Below are 25,832 nucleotides of genomic sequence, written 5' to 3'. Positions count from 1 at the left end.
CGCCAAGATGGCGGCCGAGGGGCGGCTGCTGACCTGGTGAGCGCGCGCGCGCCCGCCCGCCTCGCGCCCCGGGCGGGAGGGAAAGGGGGGGGGCGGTGGGGGTGCGGGAGTCTGTGCGGTTCCAACGCCCCCCGCCATGGGCAGGGACAGCCTCCGCCATGGGCAGGGACACCTCCCGCCGGATCAGGCTGCCCAAGCCCCGACCAACCTAGCCTGGAACCCCTCCGGGGATCGGGAGCCACAGCTTCCCTGGGCAGCCTGGGCCAGGGCCTCACCGCCCTCATGGTGAAGAAATTCCTCCTTATGTTGTGGAATTCTCAACGTCAGTTCTGGAATCCTCAATATAAGAAGGAGATGGAACCGGTGGAAGGGTCCAGAGGAGGCTGCAGGGATGAGGCGAGGGCTGCAGCAGCTCCCGTGGCTGAGAGAGCTGGGGCTGTTCAGCCTGGAGGAGAGAAGGCTCCGAGGAGACCTTAGAGCGACATTCCAGGACCTGAAGGGGCTACGAGAAAGCTGGGGAGGGGCTGCTCACGGAGGCTTGGAGTGATAAGATGAGGGGGAACGGGTATAAACTGGAAAGGGGCAGATTTGGGCTTGATATAAGGAAGAATTTCTTCACCATGAGGGTGGGGAGGCCCTGGCCCAGGTTGCCCAGGGAAGATGTGGCTGCCCCATCCCTGGAGGGGTTCCAGGCCAGGTTGGATGGGCCTTGGGCAGCCTGACCCAGGGGGAAGGGGCGTTGGAACTGGATGATCTTTAAGGCCCCTTCCAACACAAACCATTTGGTGATTATTTGTGTAGTCTAAGTCTGCCCCGCTCCAGTTTATACCCGTTCCCCCTCGTCCTGTCACCACAAGCCTTTGTGAACAGCCCCTCCCCAGCTCTCTTGTAGCCCCTTCACGTACTGGAAGGTTGCTCTAAGGTCTCCTTGGAGCCTTCTCTGTGTGCAGGGTGTGGGATGTGCATGCTCCAGTATGGGTTTGGGGTATTGATGTTCTTGGTTTTAATATGAAAAGCCCCACAAAGAAGTAACTGTGCTTTGTAAGCCTAAAGAGGTGAGTTGGTTCTGAATTAGATTATTTGTGGGGAAGACAAGTCTTCCCCCATGCCTTTCAAAACACTGGTTAGTAACACTGACATTGTGTAAACCCTGTACAGTGGGTGGGTTATATTGAAACATAATGTCCCACCTAAATGGTTTAAGAAGATCAGGTCTGTGTAGAAAACAAATTATTTCTTCTGAAACATTGGAAACAAGATTGTTGTTTTCAATCAAAATTCCAGCAAGTTCAACCCAGTGTTTGGTTTTGATTGAACATCTGCAAAGGTCTATCTACCATCAAAATGTATCTACTAGTATCTAGAATTTATGGCCTGTAGTAATGAAATTGTTCTCTTTGGACTACAAAGAGTGCATGTATTTTATCAGTAAGAAATTAGACGGTATGTATCTAGCTTCCATAAAGGGAGAATAAACACTGTGTAGATACCCTCTTCTTTTTTTTTTAATTTTATTTTAATAAATACTTACGGGTTTTGTTTGTCAGGGGCAGATGTGACCTTTAATTTTTTTTATATTGCAATGTTGTTCTTTTGTTGTGCTTTTTTTTTTTCTTCCATTATCAGGGATATTTCACCGAAAAATGGCAGCAAAGTGTTTTTCTCCCATGAAATGTATGAAAAATATTCATTGGCTCCAAGCCTCTCAGAACTATGGCATTTAGCAAACAGGTAAATTCTATTATGTTCTAAGTTTGTGCTGTTTGTCCTCACCCTATCAATACACAGCCTTACTGTTTAGGGGTAATGCTGTATGTTACCCAGTATACAAAGATTTGTTACTGACTGATCTTCAGAAAGCAGGAACCTCTAGTTTTCCCTAACTTTTCCTAACATTAACTGTGTTTAGGCTGTTGTTTTTTTTAAGAAGGCGTTAAGCTGGTAGGGAGGTATAATTGGCAAGTGTCTCATGGTGGGTGAACATTCAGTCACGAAGAATGTGGCTGAGAGACCAAGGTAGCTCCTGTGCCTTAAGTGGGGAGTGCAGCATGTGAAGTAATCAGTTCTGAAGGGGAATTACTCTGTTTTCATGAACTGACACTGAGAATGCGTATTGGAGTTGAACACCTGTCTACATCACATGACTCACGATATCCTACATCTTTGGCTAGAGAAGGTTTTTCTGGTTCATTTCTTCTGGAGCACCTTTCCTTGAACTGGCAGAGGTGAGCACAGCCCTCACAGCTTGCAGCTGGCTACACTGGACGCTACTCTAGGACTCTTCCTTCAGATGATGTAGAAAAAGGGTTTCTCGAGTAGACATGACTGCACTCGAATAGAATTGTGTTTGGTTGTGTATGATAGAAGTGGGTTTATAGCCAGAAAAGAGGTTGGAATCAGAAAAAATCAGATATCGATGGAACTGTGTTGCACAGCTATAGTAAAGAGGAAGAGAAATGGAACCTGTTGGGGCAAATGTGAAAGTAAAAGCTGGAGGAAATTTGCCAATTTGTATATTGGGGTTCTGGTAGATATTTACTATTGTGTATGTTCTCTCACTCTAGAAGCTGTGAAGGCAGGGTGCTGATAAAATGAAGGGGGGAAAATTTAAGCCGTCAGCTCAAATAAAGTATAATGCTGTAAATATGGACAGAAAAGCTCTGTCAGATTATTTTGGTTTGCACCCTGATGAAGACTGTGACAGCACTGCATACTGAGATGATCTTGATGTGCTGCCATTTCATTCAATGCTGAATATAGCCAATTTAAGCTGCTAGAATTTCTTGATGTTCCTACATTGGCATGTCTGAGTCAGCATCTTGTCGCTGCTGCAGCTTAATTAAATTTGCCAGTTTGTGCCACAAGGATGGACACATTCTCATATTCAGAGAGACAGCTGTGAAGTATTATTAAGAACTGTGGACGTGATACTGCTGGGTTTGACTAACACTTGAGATGTTTTCTACTGCTGAAATGGTACCTTAAAAATATGTTTTTTCCAAGATCAGCAGTTCATTTTGTTAACCTTAAGTATTTTCTCTCTTAAGAACAGTTATTTTAAATAGAGCAGGGCTAAGATGGCCTTTGTGTACTGGAGTTGTTTTAAGAACGGGCTTTATAATCTTACTTCTTTGTTGTTGTTAGGGCAGCTATGACCCTGGCCTTAGCCTAATGTTTTGGGGGCTTTTTTGGCAACTGTTTTCAGTATTGTTTAGAGGAGAACATGAAACTCCTTAATTGTGTACTATGCCTTTAGGAATTTCTTCATTGAAATCTGGAATTACTATTGTTATAATGAAGTAGTTCCAATTTACTCATTGTACAGTGAAAGAAAGGCTTTTTATAGTTCAGTATTTCTCCTTTACTATCACAGCTTTGACTCATAAGTTAGACTTTTCTCAGTGCAAACTGTTTCTGAACATCAGTGAAGGATGGACTGTTGACTCTCTCTTCATTAATTATCAGTGTTTCCAGAACAAAGAATCAGAGTTTCATATTTTGCTCAGTATTGAATATACAGACTAATATATACACTTCTTTTTTAAAGAACAAATTTTCTTTTTTTCATTATTAAACCAGTGTCAAAGCTGCTGTTGGTAGTAAGGGTAAGTCTGATTGTGTAGGTGAAGTTTCAGAGTAAGAAAATACCTGTGACAGAGACTAGGAATTGGAATAGTACATTCTCAGAGTGCATTTTGCTGAATTTGAAGTTTAGGCTTGCATGACTACTTTTATTAATTCTGACAAATATTAATATTAATGTGAAAAGTGTAAGTTCTGCCATTTATTACTTTTCTTCCAGAGAGGCAAAGAAAAATGTGGAGACATCAGCAGACCCTTCAGAAAACAGGCAGACTTGTGACACGCAGGCTGCAGATCCAGTTGAGGTGGAAGCTAAAAGCACAGCTGAGGATCATCCTTTTCCAGAACCTAGAGTCCCCTATCCATTTACCTCTTGTCTGACTGAGAAGGAGCAGAAAACATACCTATATCTGATGACAAAGTACTCAACAAAAATAAACTATTTTCCAGTTAATGCAGCAAGTCAAAGGGAATTATTCATGTATCTGGTAAGCGTGCATGTATGTGCATATGAGCATCACAGAGCGAGTTGTGTGATTTTTTATTTTTTTTTCCTGTTATAAAGTTTTAAGGGGAATGTAGCAAAAGCTTTTTAGATTCAATTTGTTATGATTTCCTTTTAACATATGAATGGTAATAAAAGTTTAAAGTATTCATGATAACATTTTTAATATAAAATTGAAGGTGTATTTGGTTATTTGTTGAAAGTGTATGGAGTGTTTGTGGATTGTATGGTTTGATTCTTTTCCTAGTAGTCTAAACAACTGACAGTAAGTGTAGGTCTTCGATAGCTGATCAAAAACCCACCTACCTGAAAAAGAAACCTGCATATTTTTATGAGAAGGAAGCTAAGAGCTGGCCTTTCTGTTCTATTACCATTTCATAGTGGTGTGTAGCTGTCTTGTATAAGGTTAGGAGATGGATACATTTTGATGTGATCTTTGACAGCACCCTGTAATAGGAACTTTCTCAATTAGCATGTGAGGAGACCTGTGCATTGACCTTCTATGCTTGCCACATCAGTGCTGATGGGAATAGAAGGGCACAAGTTCATACTAGCTGCTCAGTCTCAGTAGTGTTGGTTAAATAGTGAAAGGCTATGTCTCATATTAGTTGGAAGTATTTTAATTGAATCCTGTGTTTAATTAATCAACAAATGTTTTTGAGCCTTTGCATTTGGGCTCCCCTGCTTCCTTATTAATGCCAAGTCTTTTATTTTATGGTGTAACAATGGGATTGACATTCCCAGGGAAATCAGTACCTTGCTGCTTTGTTCTTATTTGTAGTGTAATTGCTTTTGCAGTCAGAGCTCAGATATCTTTGTCACTTTGTCATGTAAACTTGCTCCAGCAATGTCTTGTAACCTTTCTTTTCGTAGACCACTAGTGTGTGATCAAAAGAAGCCTGCTGTTTGTTGTGGGTGGTGTTGATTTTGTTTGGGGATGTTTTTTAAGGGAATGGGCCTGGCAAAAATTTTTTTAAATGAATCTCTGAACATATGCAAAAACTTGCCAAACTGAGCGGCAAGTGGCATCTCTGCCCTCCCTCATACCACCACCTGTACTACCTCTCTGGAAATTTTGCTGGTTACATACCTAGCCTAAAGTATTCCATTCTATCTTTAAAAAAATTGTTTTTTCTCCCCGCTCCAGCAAATGAAAGAAGTAGTGAACAATGAAATTGCAGAATTTATGAAATTTGCCCAAAACGCTGCAAAAAGCTGTGCCCTGGATTATGATGCCATCTCGGAAGATGCACTGCGTTATACTGAGGTAATTGGCAATACTGTGTTTAATTCCTTCTCTTCTTAAATAATCACATTGGAATTGTAGGTAAGATATGTCAGCAATGCTCGTAGGTTATGATGTTCCCCGAATTTCTGTTGATTCCATATGTTGGATTGAGACATGAGAAGTTGCTGTTTCCCTTAAGCTGTGCAGCATGGCTTGGCCCACAGTTTATTGCAGATAAAAAGGTATAAGTGGGTCATTGAATACAATACTGCACAAAGGTTTAGTTATCAGTTAAGTAAAGGACATCTCTTGATATGGGAAGGAAGAAATTACGTTTTAAGTGGGCATTTACATTAGCAAGCTGCTCCTAAATGTACATTACTGGACAGAATGTTAAGCTCTCCAGTACAGTAGCGTGTTACACAATCACTTCAGTCACAGGTAACCGAGACTTTGATCATAATCATCTGCAGGTTCATGCTGTGTTATATATCCACTTTGATTCTAAAATCAAACCTGAATGCAACTTTCTGTATTGTTCTTGGATCAGCAGCACATCTCAGAAAAAGAATTCCAGAATACAGGTTCATTAAACTTTCCCGTCAGTGGGTTGACTTACTCTTGCATGGTTTCCTCAGGGCATCTTGCCTTAATTGAAATGGGCTATTTATATACGTTTTGTTAAACATTCTGCTTTTTCTAGGCAGTGCTACATCCCTTGCTCTTACAGAATAAAAATGAAAAATAACTGCCTTTACTACAGAGTCAAGCATGTAGTTAAATTCAGAAGGTTTTCTTCTGTTTCATTGTAACACTTCATTACATGTTTTTTCATGGACAAAATAAATTTGTTCTCCCGTGAACACACAGTCTGGGCATGCGTGAGGACAAAAATCTTGCTTTTTTTTTTTTTCTGAAAATTGGGATTTGGTTTGTAACTTTATATCTTACGCCTTTATCTATTCTTCTAAGTGATCTGGTCACAAAATCTGTCTCCAGACTTGAAGTCCTATTTATAGTTAAGTTGATACCCTGAGTTAAAAAATACTTAGTTTTATACATTAATTGCAGAAAGAACTAATTCTAGTTACTAAATGTAAGCTGTATGTCTTAAATACATAATTCAGATATCAAAATATATTATCTTAGGAACTAGAGTTGGCATGAAACAAGTTTCAACACATATGGAATCTTCCTTTGCCTTTGTTTTTGCAACTTTTACCTAGGCTGAGTGTAAATTAGGTAAAATTAGATAAATAAAGTGTAAAGAAAATAATTACATGGTTTAGCACAGTTAAAACTGCTGAATTTTTTATTAACGATTGTTTGAGCCTGTTTCAGTTCTGACACAGTGATTGTAAGGTTAGTATAGAATTGTACTGGTATTTCTGAAGTTTTCAAATAGTATCTCTAACTGTAAAAGTTGAACCAGTCTGCTAGCAGTAATCAGCTAAATATGTCTGTATTATTTACAGAAAGTGTATGCAAATGCAACTTGCAATTGCAGAAACAGCTTTCTAAAATGAAATTCTTATGAAAGATACAAATGCATAAACTATTTCTTCTTTTTATTTTAGGAATTATTCCGTGCTTGTATTGGACATGTGCAAAAGTATCCTGAGCTTTACATGCTCCAGGAGATCATGAGTATCATGGGAGGGAAGTTTCATACACAGCTGACCTTTAGGCTGGAAAAAAATCTTCTTGTAATGGTAATACCTTGCACATAGGCATTGTTTTGTTGTTGTTTTTAAATAAGTTGAGTTACATCTTGATTGTGTTATGCAAGGATTCTGGTTTTTTTTCAAGAATTACAAATATTATCTTTTACAAGTATTTACAGTGGTTTGGTTAGGGGTTAAAATTGTTAATGAAAAGATTACTGACATTGTTTTGGTAGTAAGGCTGTTAACACCCCTTACTGCGTGTTTGCGGTAATAAGAGTACATTAACAGTATATTTTTTTAATGTAACACTAAGTTTATAATGTACCTGCATAAATTCTTAGAATATTTCACTATAAGTAGTGCAGTGTTGAGTCAGCGTGATTTCAATTAAAGCTGGTTTCTGATACTGCTCTGTTTCTTCAAGGGTACAGCAAGACGTGGTAAAACAGAATTCCCTACTATGCCTATTCAGCTGCCCACAGACTATAAAACCGTTGCATCTATTGTAACTCCAGAAAAAAAAGCTTCTATTATGCACAATGTAAGTAGCCTTTTTATTGCCATATTTAAGGAATGCTTTGTGGAGAATAGCTCTTTGGTCCTTTTTATCACAGAATCTAGAATGGTTTGGGTTGGAAGGGACCTTAAAGATCATCCAGTTGCAACCATCCTGCATTAGGTTTCTTAATAATCTTTTTACAAATCTTGCACATCTTGTAGCTCAGGAACATGTGCTGTATCGCTGTGAGTTTAGTATTTCATTTATAGCAATCACGCTGCCCTCTTCAGAAGCTGGATTATTGCCTTTTGAACCTAGTGCCTCTTGAAGGGACTTCCTCTGTTCTCTCAGTGAAACGTTAGAGAGGTCCTTAAATTGGAACACCCTTTCTGTGAAATCTAGGTAGAATTGTTTATTGCACTGTTGTTCCTTTTAAATTTTGCCTTGTGATTTCTGAGCTGGCCTCTGTGTGAGTGTGTAGACATACATATGAATGAGTGTAGGTGTAAAGGCTGCTGATTTAAAAAGGAAGTCCTGAGGGTAAGGAGAAATACTTTAGACTGTCTAGTTTTCTGAGAAGTCAGTTAGGTTAGCTTACCCTGGGAATTTCTTTTGCTAAACAGCGTAAACTACATTTGCAAGTTGAACAATTTTTAGATTTCATTCCATCTTACTGTTAAATATCTGAGTGTCTGTGTTCTTCCACAGAGAAAATCAATAAGTTTTTCATTCTGTATAACTTGGGGTTTTGTGACCATTTATTCCAGATATTTTATTATCCACTAATTCAAGGAGTTTGTTTACATATCAAAACCCAAACTTTCAACAAAGGCACTGTGATTGCAAAGACACCTTTCCTTACGAAAGTAGCAGACGTGACCCAGGAAAATGATGTATACCTCAAGAGATGTTATAGCTATAAACAGAGAGTACTGATGATGATGTCTCGGGTGGCAGGGAAGAGAAGATTTCTTATTTCTCTCTCAAGGTCCTCAGGGATTCTGTTATCATCTTAGTCCTTGATGTTCTCCTCCCACCTCACGAGCATTCTTCTCTTCGTGGAAACTTGTACATATAATGTTTAATAATTTTATCATTTCAATTCTGAATTTGTATTCTTCATGGTTCTATATTTGATTTAAGATTCCTTATATGTAATCTGTATTCACACAACTGCAGTTTTAACTATACTTACATGTTGCGTGTCTTTATTGTGCTATTCCTTAACTCATAAGAAGATCTGTAATGTATGTATGAGTGAATCTGTTTTTTTTTATTTCTGCAATGCACTTCTATATTGCACGATCTTTAAAATTCCTGTTCAAACTAGTAATTCAAATTAACGGGAATGAACTGAAAGATACAAGTTAAGATGACTTTTCTCATGCTGCAAGGTGGATGCGTAAGATTCAGCCAAAAACCTTCAGGGGATTTTTTTTCAGTTTTTATCTGATTCTTGAACCTGGTGCTGTGGTGGTATTTGGGCTTGCTGGGAGGGAGGGTGGGGTGTGTTAATCCATAGTTTGTGGGTTTGGGGGGTTTTCTTACAAATTTAAAATGATGTATGTTTTTCTTAAAACCTTTAACAATTTTACTTTTTTCTGTTTAGGATGTTAGTTTGGATTCAAATGCAGAAAAACTTGCCTTGAAATACTGTCCACAAGTTGTTTTAAGTAATCAATCATTATTTACTTTGCTGAATAATCACGGACTAAACTACAAGGAACAGTGGGAAATTCCAGTTTGTGTCAAAATGATCCCTGTTGCAGGTATAGTGGTTTTTTGCTATAGGAAATAATTTATTTTTTTTTTTCCATCAAGTCCTTTACATGTTCTCGCAGTCCTTTTTAAGCTGACTGAAGAACAGGAAATTAGAAAATCCAGTAAAATCAACTGTGGGAATGTAGAAGGTAGTCTGATTTGGTTCACACAATAATAGAATAGTTTCATTTTGATTTTATTTAAAAAAGAAGCTAGCTAAGGTTAATGCAATTCGTGACTGTAATTATAAGCTCAGATTTTTACCTTTTCTGAAGAAGCAGCCCACTAGAATGCAGCTATAAAAAATTGTTTCTCTTAAGTACTTCCACAGTTTTAATTTAAGGAATCAAAGTAATAAAATTTGACTTACTTAGGACATGCATCTTGAAGGGCAATAGTCTAAAGTTAACAGTTTTCAGCTGTCATCTGGTAAGGAGTCAGGGACCTTTGTGTTATAAAGAAAAATATTCAGTTTAATCGAAGGTATCGTAAAAAAACTTTAAAAAAATCCATTGCTATGGTTTGCTCTCTGTTTTCAAGGAGGAAAGCTGGTAGCAAGGTCATTTCGTAGTTTTCTACGACTTGTTCCACCTTGTTACTGAGAATAGCAGCAACCTCTAGAGGCATCAACATTAACATTAAATTTGGACGTGCAGCTATTTTCCACTGGGGAGAAAAAAATCAGTTAAATGTCCTGTCACTTTTCAAAACTGTAAGCTCTGCTCCTTGCAAAGAAAACAACTGCGTGAAGCTGTTAAAATTATCGAATGAACTGATTTCAATAAGCTAAAAAAGAGAAATTGTGAAGTTTTATAAAAAAAACAAAGAGCACAAATTTTCTGGAATTAAAAGGAGCTATTTACATCATAGAATAATAAGTAAATAATGTCCATGGAGATCACTTTTCTCATTTGCAATAAAAAATATTTAATAAACAAAAGAGTCGGGCAGCAGAGCATGGACATAATTACTGATTAGAAGAAATACAAACTGCATCTGTTACTTTTGGTCAGTGAGACTGAAAAAAACCCCAAAAATTGAGGTCCATCATAGGAAGAAAAATCTTTTTGGAAAACAATACAATTGATGGTATAATGCGGTGTAAGGATTGATGAATCCCAAGTTCTTATTTAACACATTGTATGTTTAGAAATGCGATTAAAATATGATCAACTGTTCGTTTGATGTGTTTGCTGCAGTATCCTAGTAATTCACACTATATCTGGACATACTTTTATTTTCTACCATTAGTGATTAAGAGGGTAGTTTTTCATTTCTCGTAGTGTGAATGTGAGATGGATTTGATTGTTTAAATTATACAATAATCTTTTTTTCCTTTCGTTTGATATATACTCGATCTCTTTCTGTGCTTGAAAGGTAGCAAACCAGCTAAAGTGGTTTATGTTGATTCACCCTTACTGAGAAAGGAAATGACAGTGAGAGAGAGGAACCAAATCTTCCATGAAATTCCAATGGACTTCCTAGCAACTAAAAAGTCTTATGTTTCACTTTCTGATGTGTTGATGGACAAACCAGCTGAGGACAACCTGTTCCAGTGGGATGTATGTAGCTTCACCTCTTCTTAAAAGCAAAAAACCAAACAAAACTATTTTATAAATCCTAAGTTACTTGTTCTGTGTAAATGAAGGAAAATTTTGGTTTCCTGTTGGTAGATAATCTGCTGCTGAGTTACAGACCCTGTGTTTTAAAATGTCTGTCTAATTCCTTTAAATGCTTCTGTTGCACTAGCATCTTAATGTTAGTGTTTACTTCATTAAAATGTCTTTTGATCAGTTTGTTGAAGTGGGACAAGTTCTATGAACTTTATTTCTCTTTTAAAAGACCTTTCAACTCCTAGGACTTAAGATATTCCATGCTAAACTCAGGAATTCTTTTTTCAGTTACTGCCTGTCTCTCCAAAAAGTCAAAATATGAATAGTAGAACATTTTTCCTGTCTCATTTGTGACTAAAACAGTCTGTTTCTTCGTTTCTTGTATTGTTGGGTTTTTTTAATGTTATTATTTTTTCCTCCCTTTGTTAAGTTGTCTTCTGATACCTACCAGTGCAGGAAGATTCCTCTTCCAGATGATACAGGGATGGACTTCGATGATGATGTTACAGCACTAGAAACTTTTGGAGCAGCTGTCAAGCCCTCAAGAACTTCTAAAATGGAAAGCACTTTTTCTACAGTTAGTAATGCTGCTAAAGTTCTATCACATGGCCTAAAAACGGGGGAAAAGAATACATCCACTATAAACAGTGGAAGTGAAAAAGAGAAGAACACCACTTCTGAGCAGGGAGTTTCAACATGTGCCAACATGCAGGTTCCATCGTTAGAAAGCAGTCTGTGCTTCAGCCCTAAAGAAAATCCGTCTCTTGAAAGCTTTAATTTGGAGGAGGTAGGGCTGAACAAAGTACGGCATGACGTGACTGAAGAAGTATTAGACAATGAAAAAGAATTAAGTACTCTACCTAATGCTGTTAGCTACAAGAAGGAGTCTGATGCTCCTCAAGAAAAAGACATATACCCTTCTTTATGCAGCAGTGATACAGATGAAGACCGTTTGATAATTGATACAGAGTGCAAAAATACTGATTGTTGCAAAACAGCTGTACCAACCACTGTTCCTCACACCTCGGCAGGCACTGCCAAATCACCTTCCCCCACCCAGATTCCATTAGCAGGCATGGCTGATTGCTCCGATATTGCAGATCAGGGAAAAAGTGCCTCCAGAAAGCCTACAAGAAAGTTATCCAAACAATTTGATCCCGTTGGACAGATCCTGAAAATGCAAACTGAACTTCTCAGGTCACCTTCCCGAAAAGCTCATGAGCAGCCAGTGGCGAGCTGTGATAATTCAAATGCCGCACCAGCCCACGTCCCTCAATCTCCAAAACCACTGGTGACCTCCGGCACAGAAACTGTGCCAGCCCCTGCCTCAAGCTCAAACGTATCGTCTAGAAATACCTGGACTTCACTTTTTCAGGGGGTACCGAAGAGTAAGTAATTGTTTTCATTGTGTAGAGAGCAAAATTTCAAGCTTCTAGTAAGATGTAGCAGAAAAGCATTTGAACTCCATCTGAAGAACATCCTAATATACCTCTGTTACATATAGAGATGTGACTTTTTTTTTTTTTTTTTAAACAATATACCTCCTCTGCGTGAGAGTTACTGCCACTAAACCAAGGCAGAAGCACTTTATTATGTTAAGTAAATTGACAGGAAATCAGGCAGGTTGCATCAGGACAGATAGTACTTTTCTCAGATATTTAATTCCAGTGAATCAATGCTTTTTGATAGGAAAACATATTTTGCTAGTATTTTTTGACTAGTGCATCCGATCATGTAGGAAATAATCTTACGTTATTACTTAATCTTTCACAGAGACAGTTAATGACATATTCTGTTGTAGTTGAAATTGTGTTATCACTTCCTACATTTTTATCAGTTTCACTGAATTTTAGTAGTCACTACAAGACTATGTCTCCTCCCTCACTTTGAAGGATCAGGCACCACAATGCTCTTTCTGTTTCTCCTTCTCTTAAGAAGCCAGAATATGGCATTTAGGCGTTTGATTGAAATTTAGTTGTGGTTTTGTTTTTGTCGGTGTTTGAGTTTTTTTAAATAGGGGTGGTAAAACCAACATTGCTAGGATGCTGAAGTGTGACTGTGGAACAATAGAAAGCATAATTCTACAAAATGAAAGTTAATAAACCTTTTTGTGTTTCTTTTTTCAAGAAACCTAAGTAAGTTAAATCTATTTACTAACAGAAGATGGTTTCTGGTCATTTGGATGACAATATCTCACTCATTATGCAGTTATTCAAAGATGCATTTAAGGTCAAAATTTAATGTTAAATGTATTTGTTCATAGAACTACAGCAATACCTATTTGTAGTTGTAGTTTTGACACATATTTCCAGATATCTGCAGGACAAAAAACCAGAACTGGTTTGTTTTGGGTTTTTTTAAATAAATAATCTTAAACAAGTTGAAGTTTATTCTTGTTTATTTAAAATGTTTTGTTAAAATATCTCTGAGGGATGCAGGGATGTTTGTTAACCTATGTCGGAGCTACACTTGGAGATCTAATAAGTGTTTCTTTTGATGTAGTAGTGTTGAAGTTGAAGCGAACTCAGTTTGGAACAGAAAAGAAAAAAAAGGAAACGGATCATGTTAAAAAAATGTACTGCAAGAGGGGAAAAAAACTGATTAGCTTTGTGGTAAATAATGTGCAAGCTTGTCATTTTATGTATTTTCTGTAGGAAAGCTACCAAGTGAACTTCAGATGCTTGAAGAAGATCCTTCAGAGTATAAAGCACCTCAGGATGGCAACCTTGTTTATAAGCTATTCACTTTGAATGAGCTGTTGTTGCTTGTGCGCTGCAGTGTGCAAAAAGTGAAGTCACGGTACCAGAAAAAGAAAAAAGCCCAGAAGGTACAGATTTTACTGTTAGGTGCTTGTCTTGTTTTGTTCTTTTAAACAACTGGCATCTCCGGGATTCCCAGCCCTTCCCAGTGTTTTGTTTTCTCTCAGACAATTTGTATATTTAATTGTAACTCTACAGCACGTGTCCTCTTTAAATAAATATTTGCTGTAGGAAGAGAGGGAAGAATAACTTGTGATCTCTTTAAACCTACTTGATTGGAAGATAAGCAAGTCTGATTCTGCGTTTATTACTACAACTGCATTACAGTAATATTTATGGGTAATTATGTAAACTATTTGAACTATTCTTAAAAGTTAATGCAGTAATTAAGGTTTTGGCCCAAGGCTTTGAGGTTGTTCGTGATCAGAAATACTTCCAAGCAGGATCCAGCCTTGCTATTACGCCTAGGTAAGCAGTGCAGTAGGAAATAGAGTGAACAACAGAGGACATATTTAAAGATAAAAAGAGATCCTATTCATTCTGCTTGAAAAGACTATGGCAAACATCGTAGCAAATAGTTTGTCTTGAGGAAGAAAACGCTTCAAATGCAAGCAAAATCCAGATACTCCTTGTAACATCAAAAGGAGAGCTTATTCTGGAGTCCTCAGTAATTCATTATTTTGTCAAGAGCCCTCTGAATCGTTCAAGAAATTTGATATGTTATCTCCCTCCCAAGAATACCAGAACTATGGGGGGCAGGAATTTCGTGAGGTGCTTATGTGTTACTGAAATGGGAATAGATATTTGTAACTCTGATTATTTGCTAAGGTTCCAAGCTCAGAGTCTTACTTGGAAAAAATGCCATCTCTTTACTATTGATCCACTGCTTATAAATCTCTGTGAATAATTTCTTAGTTTGTTTATCAAAAACTGAACGCTGTTGGTTTATGTTTTAAAATTCCTGTGGAAATTTATAGTGATTTGTCCATTTGAAGGGGTTTTTCTTTTCTCTGTTAGCATTAACATGCAAGGGTTAACCTTTCAATTTGAGCGAGAGTCTAATATTAGATTTGAATTTCAGGTGAGATTCTGGGAAAGGGAATAAATGGCAGGATTCCACTAATAATAAGCAAATTGGAACTATAATAATTTTTTTCTTAAATTCCTGCAGAGGGCAGAGGAGCACAGAAGTGTGAACTTGAAATTAATTTAGTTGCGTGGAAAAAATGACTTAGCAGCAAAATTTTGTTATTTGTAAAAGCTTGGCTAGGGTTTTTTAACCCTCATTTTACTGTCCTCTATATAGAGTTTCTGTAGTCCGAACTTTGCACTGTGGATTTCATGGAAAGTGAGCCATCACACAGTATCTGTGAAATGTCTTTGTTGTGTCAGCTGTAGTGCAAAACTCTGATGATTGTCCACTACAAAATGTGGTTCAGTTGTGGACAGTGAGTGCTGATTTTTCTTGTATCATCACTTTTTAAAGGTTACTCCAATATTCCTGCTGCCAAAACTGGAATACCAAGCCTGTTACGGGGTTGAAGCTCTTACAGAAAGTGAAGTGTGTCAGCTGTGGACAGAGAGTATGTTGCATTCAGAATGCTTATTTTATATTGGTAAGTTCATGCGTTGATATTTAGAAACCTGTATGTCTGAATATTTGTAGTATAACAGAAGAGAGCAACTTTTATTAAAGGTGTATTCCGTATGTCCTTGTTTATTTTAACTTCCTAATTTGGATTTTTCCTTTTATCTTAAATAAGCACTTTTTCTAAATTTCTTTTGACTGATGAATGAGGGTATTCCAACTTTGACTTTAGATAAATAACATCCAGTAATCTTTGTTTTCAAGAACAGCATTTATTTACCTTTCAAATGCAAATGTATCTGTTAGCATCAATTTAGTTCTGTGAAGTTGGTAATCTTCATGACTTAAAGTATCTTTGGTTGTCTGGGTTTTGTTTGTTTGATTTTTTTTTTTTTTAAGGAGTCATATCCAACATGAATTATTTTACACAGAATTGGTAGAAGTATTTCTTGATGAAACGTGAGCTATAAACCAATCATTTTGTGAAATAGCTTTAAATACATCTGTTCTTACGTATGAAAATAAAAGACAAATAGAGGATTGGATATGTGGCTCAGATAATACTGATTCCTCAGCCTTCTAACTTGTAGTATGGGAAAAGGTCAAATGTTACTTATTTTTCTTTGAAAATGAGCAATGGTTCATATTTCTAAGCTGATAACATGTAGAGAGATAAGATACAAAAGAGTGAGGGAAAACCAGCTGGATAGGTCTAAACCAAGTTCTGTCGTTAAGAAAGAAGAGGAATCACAGACTTTGAAAGCCATGTGCATGTGTCTCACATCTCAGCTACTGGAAATAATTTTCTGGCTTTACAGAAATGAAGTTCTTAACAGGAAGGAGAAAAATAATAGCATAAGTTGATTGAAAACTTCTTCCTATCGCTATGATATTCCTCGGGAATTCTGATCACTGGGTTATCTTACTTTAACAACCACATTTTCCAGGTTTTCCATTGTCCATATCTAACTGATCCATGAAATTTAATTTCCTAATATGTGATATGACTTGAAACGTTCCTGTCAAAGGGATGGTCTCAGTCCTTGGCCTGTATCCTGCAGCAGGTGAAACGGGAGATAGTGTAATGGAATCTATCAATGAGAAGTAACATACGATCAGTGAGAATGATGCAGGGAACTATAAATCTAGTGTAGAAGAGTTGACAGCTGTAATTCAGAGCACTGAAAATAAGAAGACAGTAAAACAGGAATAAAAAGCATGGATATGTTAGCAGAAGCTTCACTAACAGACGTCCCATAGAAAATGCTGTACTCATGTTAGTACAACAACATTTTAAACATCAGAAAAGTTTGTCTAGTAAGTTACCCTTGTTCTGTTGAGAAATTAAAATGATGCATGTAAAGAATGTGGCCAGATGCTTTTAACAACCTTTTTAGTGTATGGAGAGCTCTTTATCAAATACTTTGTAATTAATAAGATTTTAAAACAGAAGCTGCAATAAAGTGCATTTTAGAATATGTTTGGCACTTGCTACGGAGGGAGGGCAGTTGTGTTTGTGCAGCGTGTGGGTGTTCTGCAGTGGGGAATGCCTTGCTCCCCTGTTGTAAAAAAAGTTCTCTGCTTTCTGTGGTTGTTGGGCAGCAGTTGTGGCCTGTGGTTGCCTAACCTTTCCCCTTGGGCACTGTTTTACACTTTTGCTGCTGGTGCCTCACGTCAGAACACTTATTTTAGAAATGCTGAGTTTTCCCTTTCCTAACTTTTACATACAAACCTTGCACCCTATCATAGAATTTTAATGTTTATATGAAACATAGTATATTTTAGGTGATAGTTTACCCAATTGCAGCTATCTTTGTCTGCTGTCCATATTTAATGGAAAATATGTTTCTAACTTTAAAAGCAATATTTGCTGTGGTTTTTCCCTTCCCTAAAAAAATCCTCACAAAGAGATGATTATGCATGCAGTTCTACATTTCTAATTATAGCTTAATGTACAGTACTGAAGTATGTCTTCCCTTTTTCATTTAAACAAGTTCTAAACAGTATACCGAGTTGCACTGAAATTTAACCCCCTGTAAGAAATTTTATCAACATTTTTATTAACATTTCCAGAGTCACAAGCAATGTGAGGAAGTAGTGAAGCTGTGGGGAGAGGGCTGATCTGCTTACAAAGTACACAAACAGAAAGAGTGCACGTCTGTCTAATTTCCTATCGGTTACAAAAACAGCTTGTGCACAGAAGTATGCAGGCAGCTCACCCAGCCAACACCCCTTTTTATAGAGGCTGTCAGGAGGGTAGAAGAAAGCAGGATGTGTGCAGCCTGAGTTGTTCTGGCATGAACAGCCACCGGCTTCTGATACGGAGGCTCCTCAGTGTCTTCTTTGGGGATACCTGCTAGCTGTGAAGAGGGTGTGGAGCTCTGGGCTGGTTGTGGAGAAGAGGGAGCTGGCCTCTTCTCCCAAATGACAGGACAGGACAAGGGGCCATGGCCTCAAGCTGCACGAGGGGAGGGTCAGACTAGATAACAGAAAGAAATTTTTCACAGAAAGAGTCATTAGGCACGGGCAGAGGCTGCCCAGGGAGGTGGTTGAGTCACCACCCCTGGAGGTGTTTAAAAGACAGGTAGATGAGGTGCTCAGGGACGTGGTTTAGGGACAGATAGGAATGATTGGACTCCACAATCCAAGAGGTCTTTTCCAACCTGGTGATGCTATGATTCTATGACACGCGCTCTCTGTTCGTGTGCTTGGGAGAAAAAGTCACTGGGATTGTGAAACGCTGGTTATTCCAGTCATGTCTGTTTGTCAGGTCTTGGATGCACTTTTTCCAGCAGCAAACCCAGGGGCCCGCAGAGGTTCTCTGAGGAAGCGCAGGGATACTGGGGGTTGTCCTGCACAGTAAATGGGTACTCCCAGCAGTCCCCCTCCCATCACTGTGGGGAAAAAAGAGCTGTCACAAAGGCGGAGTTGGGCTCTCGGCACATCGCTCTCGATGCTGACAGAACATGTGATTTATTCAGGTAGGCGAATTGGGCACTGCAGGTTTTTGGTACCATCAGGTGATTCCTAATAGAATTAGAAAAAGAGAAATACATGCAATTATGAAAGAGCATCTGCTGTCACCTACACCATATCTTTTGATAGGAAACTGCTACCATACTCCCATTAGGGATTCTTTCAGCTCTCATTGAGAAATATTGCAAAGTAGCTGTGAAATTCTGCCCTGTGGTTTGTATTCCTGGGGAGCTGTGAAAAAAAGTGTTGCAAATGTCCTGATTTAATTAAATGGCTCTTTGCAACAGAAAACTTTGTCCTGAAACTCCAGGGACAAATCTCTAAGGTTTGTAATATCCATGCATTATAGACGACTTAAAATAGAGTAAATAACCCATTCTTCTTCATTAATCTGATGCCTGAAAGTAAGACTACCCCTGCCATGTGTTTAGTGCAGGGAGAAAGGCAGATTTGACTTCTCAGATTGTGCTATAATTTGAATTAAGTGAAATATTATATGCTATAATAAAGGCATTTTTAAATCAACCACAGTAAAGCTGTAGACTTATTGCTCTTTTTAAACTTACCCCACACCATGACTATGAGAGTATGGAACAACTCTTGGAAAAATTGTGGTCTTACCATTACTAACACGGTGCCAACAACCAGCATTCTTTTTCAGACAGTTCTGAGATGATGCAGATCTTAAGTGAAGCCTCTAAAACTGAAGTTTTGAGCGTGTAGCAGACCTTGGTGTTAAATTGCTTAGAAGTTTTTGAATCTTGAAAAACCTTAGTTCACTGACTCATCCGTCGTTTGCATTGCCAGTAAGTATGGACGGAGAGTTCATTTGACCTTGGTCTGTGCCCTGTAATTGTTCTGGGGTTGTTCTTCAGTGCTGTATCGCTCTGTGTGGCTGAGGGCGGAATCCTGGAGCTCGCTGCGGTGACTCAGCAGTGCTGTTAGCTCCAGAGAGGAGAGAGAAAACAGAAGTGTAACTGTGGCCTCCAAGAGGAACTGCAGCGTGCGATATTAAGTTGCATTTTTGATTTTGTGTATTCTCAAGGAAGGTAGTGATCGTTTGAACAAAAGCAGAGATATAATCATCAAACAAACTTAAAAGTGCTGTCTTCATCTTGCTAGTAAAGCATCTTGCTTAATTGTTGATCTAAGTCCCCTTGCTATTCAGACAGGAAATCCTGCATCTGCAAAGGAAGTAATCTCTGTGGCACATTTCCCAAATAAGATATGTGTACTTGATTTAAGCAGTAAATAAAGTTGTGATAAGCTTTGCTGATTAATGGGAACACTTTATCCTGACTGTTATCCAGTTATTTGCATTAAGTGCCTAAGCAGAACTTACTACAAAAAGAATTATTTACTTTCACTTGAATAGGATAATAGGCCTTTAAATAAAGTTTAATTTAAAAATGGGTTGGAAGGAAGGGTTTAATGTATGGGTAACTGAATGTCTAGTGTTTTCAACCAGTCGCTTCTCAGATATAAGATACAGTAATGTAAATTAGGTATCAGTAGTTCACAGATATTTCTTTTTCCCAGCTATGCTGTCAGAGGGTTTAGAAATTGAGAAGTTTCTGGTTTCAGGAGGGGCTGATGACAAATAGAGAAGACACATAGATTTTTTTATTATATTACTACTTTTTTATAGTTACTTCAATTTTCTCTTCTTCTAGTCAGTAATACAGAAAGTTAAACCTAGTTGCTTAGTCTTCAACAAAATACTGACATCAAGAGAAGTAACTAGTGTACAGGGTTTCAAAGAAATTAGTCTTGATGCATTTTTTTTGAATTTGTTAAAAATGAGAGTTTTTACTTAATCTTCTTGCACATTCCATAACAAGTTGCTAGTAATATTTAGCTCAGAATGTGAAGAACTTTGCTATAGCAGTTCTAAGTGTACGGTTGAAGCATTTACACTTCCTATGAGAGCAGGTTTGTAGTAAGGCAGTAAAATCCACTGAGTAGGTTGTATTTTATTATGCTGTGTTTTCCTCGTCCTCCCTGTGGGAGCTGGAATAGAGGAGATTTCTGGGAAGACCTCAACATGAGAGAGAATCTGAAGGTGAGGCATAGTCACCACATCGGCGTACAAGCTATGCTAATGATCTTTATTGCTTATCAAGTGAAAATGTGGGCTAAACTCTTCTTGTCAGCCTTTATTTTAAAAATATGAGGAGAAGAGCTTTGAACTGTTGCTTCTAGCTGTGTCAGAGAGAGAGTCTTTAATGATTTGCCATGAACAAGGTCCGAATTATAAATTGTAATTTTTCAGGTGAGCAAAACAAATTCAAGCGACAAAGGTACAGAATCCCAAGAAAATCAAATAACACAATGGGTTGTATAGCATCTCAGAATAGCAAAACAACTGTATTGAACTCAAAAGTACGTTTGTAGCAAAAGATAAACTTTCCTGATCTGCCCAGCGAGCTTAAAACTTCAATTTTAGAGGCTTCGGTTAAGATCTACATCATCTCAGAGCTGTCTGAACCAGCATAGTGGTAAGGATCAAAAGGACTTGAAAAGATGCAGACTAACTGATGTGATTAAGTCCGTGGCAAAATGAGATTGTATATCCCTGACATCACCCCTGATATGATTTGCTGAAATCATGGGCATCTCCCCGAGGTAGAAAGACAGCTCAAATACAGATGTCTGACTGAAAGCAACTGAACATTTTACTTTCTGTTATTTTGCAATACTGATAAATACTTTTCATTATTCTGTACTGTAAAAGGGCAAGGTTTTTTATTCCTTTTAAAATGCATTAGGTCTGCCAATTATGCTTTTGCATTTGCTCTCTTTTATTTTTACTATATTAATTGAACTATTTTTCAGGACGTATTGATGCTTTCACATCAAAGCTTATCATGCTAGAAAAGATTTCTCCAGAAATTTTAAAAGAAAAACTTGAATCGATTAAGTGAGTATGTTTTATAGGTTTTCTTAGCAATGAGTTTGAAGCCCTAACAAGCCTTGCAGGCTACTACTTTTGTACTTTTTTGGTTTTTTGCAGCCCTGCAAATTCCTTGAATATACTTCATCACGTTTTGATGAAAGTGTCTGAGTAAGTGCTCTGCTCTTGTTCATTGAATTTATTTACATTATCCAGCTCATCCTGTTTCTTCTGTAGAATGCTTGTCTGCTCTGGCTTTTTATTTTTTCAGATACATGGAATATTTTACAGGTACCTTTCGGTCTAGCATAGCACAATGCAGTAGTGTGTAAAAATGTGCTTAGGATTACAGATTTTGTATAAGGGGTGCAGAAGAAAAAAAACCTGATTTTTATGAACCACTTGTTGGGGAGAGAAGGCTGGACACTTCTGAGCTGATTAAGCAGAAGAGTTTTACTGCACTCTTTAATTTCTGTAGCTTGATTTCTCAGAATCACAGAATCATTTAGGTTTGAAAAGACCTTTAAGGTCATTGGGTCTAGCCACAGCTGAGATTTTTGTTATGGTCAGTTGGTTGACATTTATCTTCCTGAAAATGTGTTGAATCCTGCATGTATTTAAGGCACGTCTGTTCTTTGTGTTCATCTATGCATTGTGCTTTGTAGGGCCCTGGTTAAAGGACTACAGTTTGCCAGACATGAGTGGGTTTCTGTATGTGCTTAAATGTTTTGTTGAATATGATGACAATCTGTACATTGATGATAAATTAGTACATTATGAATACATTAAAAACACATGAATTGGTATGTATTTATCAATACAATTTAACTTGTGCTTGTTTGTCCTTAGTCTTTTTATAAAGCAGGGACTGATAAGTAGGTATTTAAAGTTGGTTTTGCTTTCGCTTTAAGAGCTTAGTAGCTATCCTGATCAAATGAAACAAAAAAAAAATTTAAATAATATTTTTCACTTTGCACTTTATCTTTTTAGTTTGCAGGAGGGCTCTTATTTATTGACTCATGCTGCAGGTGATTCCTCAGTTGCAATCTACAAGAGTTCTTTTGACAAGACAACAAGAGCATCTTATAACTTACATAAAGCTCATTGTGATCTGCCTGCCGTACCTGCCACTCTGTCAGTCCCGTGGGTGCCACTGGATCCCAGCCTCCCTTTGCCCTATCACCTGAATCATGGAAGAGTTCCATGCACCTTTCCACCTGCACCCCAGGAAGCCACGTGGAAACAGGTTAGTATCACACTTCGTGGAAAAGCTGATGAGCAGTTTTGAAATAATGTATTTCGGTCCCTTGGATATATTTTATATATATTTATTTAGCTAGTATATTTATCTGTCGCCTTTGAGGGTCAGAGAGACCTTTTAAATAGAGTTCTGGATCCACTACCAAGAATAGGAATGCCTTTTTCCTGGAAAATATTTCAGGTGACATTTACCTTCCCTAGCTTTAAACACTGCACTGTGGAAAAAAAACCAAACATTTAAGTACATTGTGCTACTAACAGAGGAAAATGGAGTATTTGTAAGACATACCAGAACGGGCCTCCTTGTGAGACTCCTGCTGTAGAGTTGTCATTCCCACTGGTGTCGCCCAGTCCAGATGGTGGCCTCTGAGTCTGGCTGGAATGACAAGTAGAAGGCAGTTTTATCAACAGAGTTATGTGTGGTCGTGCTTAATACAGATTTAAGATTATTAATCCTAGTTTGGTCTTTTTTTCTTATTCTCTCCCCATATGTGTCTAGATGGCTGGGGCAAAAGGACTATCAGACACACCCTGTGAGGGAAAGCCAGTAACTATGGAAACAAAAGGCAATCCGGCTAAGCCTGTTAGAAAGGAAGGTGTGGCTACAAAGAGGCTGAAGAAGAATTACTGTAAACAAAAAATGATGAAGAAAAAGTGGAAAATGAAGTAAATCAAAATGTAGCTGATGCAGGAATAGCTGAACCGTGCTGTGATATGTATGGCCTGGAGAAGGACAAGACCAAACCAAACCAAAAGTCTGAGGCTTTCTTGCTGCTTCAAATGAGCCAGAAGAAGCTGGCACGGAAATGGCTCTGTAAGCCTTTAACCTGTTCTTACCTCAGTGAATACATTTCAAATACAAATACAAAGGAAAAAAAAAGTGAGTGTCCGTGGCTGAGCTTAGGGGACAAAAGTATCTTCTGTTGGTTTCATGATTTTTGTAGAAAAACTGCAGCTTGAGGAATGGAGCAATGGTTGACAGAAATGACTGGTATCGTATAACAACAGGAAAAATAACCTTTCAGCTTTCTTAATTCCTCCAAAATCACTACAGCTTGTTAGTCTAACATACTTTTAAATTATATTTTACTTTCTGTAATATACTTAAGGGGAACAGCTTGGATTTAGTTATTTCATCCTTTTAACAGTGTTTGCCAGTTTTTAAATTACTTGAAAAAAATACATTTTCTTTTTAGGATGGTTTAACAAGTGACATTTGTTAACAGACGCTGTGTTTATTTGAATAGCGTGTGCTATAAATTTGCACTAGGAAACGTAGAAGAACAGCTGAGCAGTTACAATAGATATATTTTTATGCTTCCCCAAAATGATTTACAAAAACGGTTTGGTTTCTGGTGTGTGCTGGATAATGAGTATTGCTGTTATTTACTGTGTTGCTGAGTGGCTACATCTTATATCTCCAATCAGATTACACACTCGTATGCAGTAGGCCTTACCTCTGAGGTATTTAGGATTGCCTGGAGGAGCAAGTGATAGAATCAAGGCCTTAGTCATCATTCCAAAAACCAAACCAGCCTGCTGTCCGTCACCAGTTTGCTTGAAATTTAGAGCCAAACTGACAGTGTGAAGTTAGGAAAGAAGGATACTTACTGTGTGTGAAAAGGCTGAGCTGTGTGATGACATTCAATTTTTTTAGTGAATGAGTTATGTGGGGAAATTAAAGTTGTTCTACATGTTATTTTATAAACACATCGTATTCTGTGATGTGTTTCTAACTAACATGTATGCTTGTGAGGCAAGATTTCTCTGCATTGCAGCTGCTCTGTGGTTCATATTTTCAGTGTTTCATCAAACAGAATTTCGACAGAAACAGTCCTTGATATTGGGGTTCAAAAATTATATTCTCTGTTCTTGCTTTTGTTTTGCGTTTCCTAGATTTCTGCCTGAACTTTCTTTTAAGAGCATTGTTTGTAGAAGAGTGCATGGATTCTTGAAAGCCACAAGAATGGGGCAATAAAGTCTTTCACAGTTTTGCCTTTTAAACAACACAAACAACTATTTCAAAATGTCTGAGCCCATTTTTGTTTGGATGAGGTTCTGGAGAGTTGTTTGTATGCATGCTTAAACTGCTGACACAAAAAACAAAGGCCTTAAGGATGTTCTTCCAAGTCTTTTTTTTTTTTTTTTGCACTAAGAAAGTTACCAAGTACACACATCTGACCTAGCACTCCTCTGCTCGCTGGGGCTTGACATGATGTGTTTTATTGTCATGAACATAATATTTATGTTGTTTACTGGGTATATCTGTAATAATATCCCAAAGGTGTTTTTTAAAGCAGTCTTAAAGAGTGAAATACAAGGCGTTTTCTGTGGGGTTTTTTCCCACTATTAGAAACATTTATAGTATTATTTAATTTATTCCTTTTTTGGCCACCGTGTCTTTTAGCTTCAGCCATATGCTGGTGACAAACCAAACTGGGGTAGAGCTGTTGGCAAATTACAAGTAGTTATGATTCGAAATCCTACATTAGTGACCTCTCATAGTCACTTGGTGACCTCTCATAATAAGAATGTTTTAGCTGTGAGTCATTTTTGAGTCTGTGTGGGGATTGAAAGCAGTTTTATGTTTGTATATGTTAAAAACTTTTGCCAGACTTGTATGGAATTTACTTTCTTGATGCTGCTTTGCATGTTAGCCATGTATGGTCTATTTGCCCACGTATCTGTACCCCTAAAAATAAAATGTGTCTTTTTCTTTGTAATATTCGATTGCACGATGCTGGTGTACTACTACTGATAGTATAATAGTTGTAGTTTCTCATCTGTTTAGAATAGGTAGGGAATCTGGAGTTTGCATACAACACATGAGATGGCTTTTTAATTCATTGTTCTGTTTTATTTGATTGTTCTCTTTTGTATGAAGTGGGACTGCAGTAATTTGCTCTAAGGCGAGTTGGTTGTTTGAATTACTTGGATTTTGTTTACGTATCAGGGGCAGGAGTACCAAAGTATACTTTGTTTATATTTGGATCTAAAATAAAATTCTGTTTTAAAGAAGTTTGGTGAGAGAAGAAGGGAGAGGGTATAGTGTGTTTGTTTCAGGGAGTAACATCTGAAACTTGAAACATGTGTTTGTTTCAGGGAGTAACATCTGAAACTTGAAACAAAGGAAATGTCTAAACAAAATAATTGAAAGCCAGAAAATGTGCTGGATATTAGTTGCTGGATCCCTAGTTCTGCATAGGCTGCTCCTGAAGTGGCAGTTACCTGTGGAAGAGAAGGAAGAATTACAGATGTCACTGAACTGTAAATTCCTAAATGTAACACATTGTAAATCTGTGGAAAGTGAGAGACTACAGCTGAAGGAGAATGAGTGGGCTTGGATCTTGCTTTCCAGGTAACTGTTGCTCTTCAGCTAGCTCCTGCTGCTCCCTTTTATGATCTCAGCCTGCTGAGTATTGGAAAAAAATTCCACAGGTCTCACAATCCTGTCCTCTGGTTTCAGTCTTCATCTCTGTGTTTGGAATCGATTGTGTGTTT

At 37.8% G+C, this 25,832-nt stretch overlaps 1 protein-coding gene across 1 annotated transcript; it reads left to right on the top strand.

Moving 5' to 3' along the window:
* On the top strand, window positions 1-25,413 carry ICE2 (interactor of little elongation complex ELL subunit 2). The gene is made up of 16 exons (XM_069867050.1): window positions 1-36; window positions 1,627-1,731; window positions 2,106-2,225; window positions 3,803-4,070; window positions 5,235-5,354; window positions 6,893-7,027; window positions 7,407-7,523; window positions 9,091-9,250; window positions 10,620-10,804; window positions 11,286-12,243; window positions 13,510-13,682; window positions 15,101-15,230; window positions 21,014-21,098; window positions 21,192-21,242; window positions 22,062-22,317; window positions 22,831-25,413. The coding sequence occupies exons 1-16, from the start codon at window positions 8-10 to the stop codon at window positions 22,999-23,001; spliced, it is 3,063 nt and encodes a 1,020-aa protein (XP_069723151.1). The 5' UTR covers window positions 1-7; the 3' UTR covers window positions 23,002-25,413.
* The last annotated feature ends 419 nt before the right edge of the window (window positions 25,414-25,832 follow it).

This window comes from Phaenicophaeus curvirostris, chromosome 12, assembly GCF_032191515.1.
Source record: "Phaenicophaeus curvirostris isolate KB17595 chromosome 12, BPBGC_Pcur_1.0, whole genome shotgun sequence".
NCBI classification, from domain to species: Eukaryota; Metazoa; Chordata; class Aves; order Cuculiformes; family Cuculidae; genus Phaenicophaeus; species Phaenicophaeus curvirostris.
The sequence above is the reverse complement of the archived record's forward strand: the minus strand, read 5'-3'. Positions and strand labels throughout refer to the sequence as shown.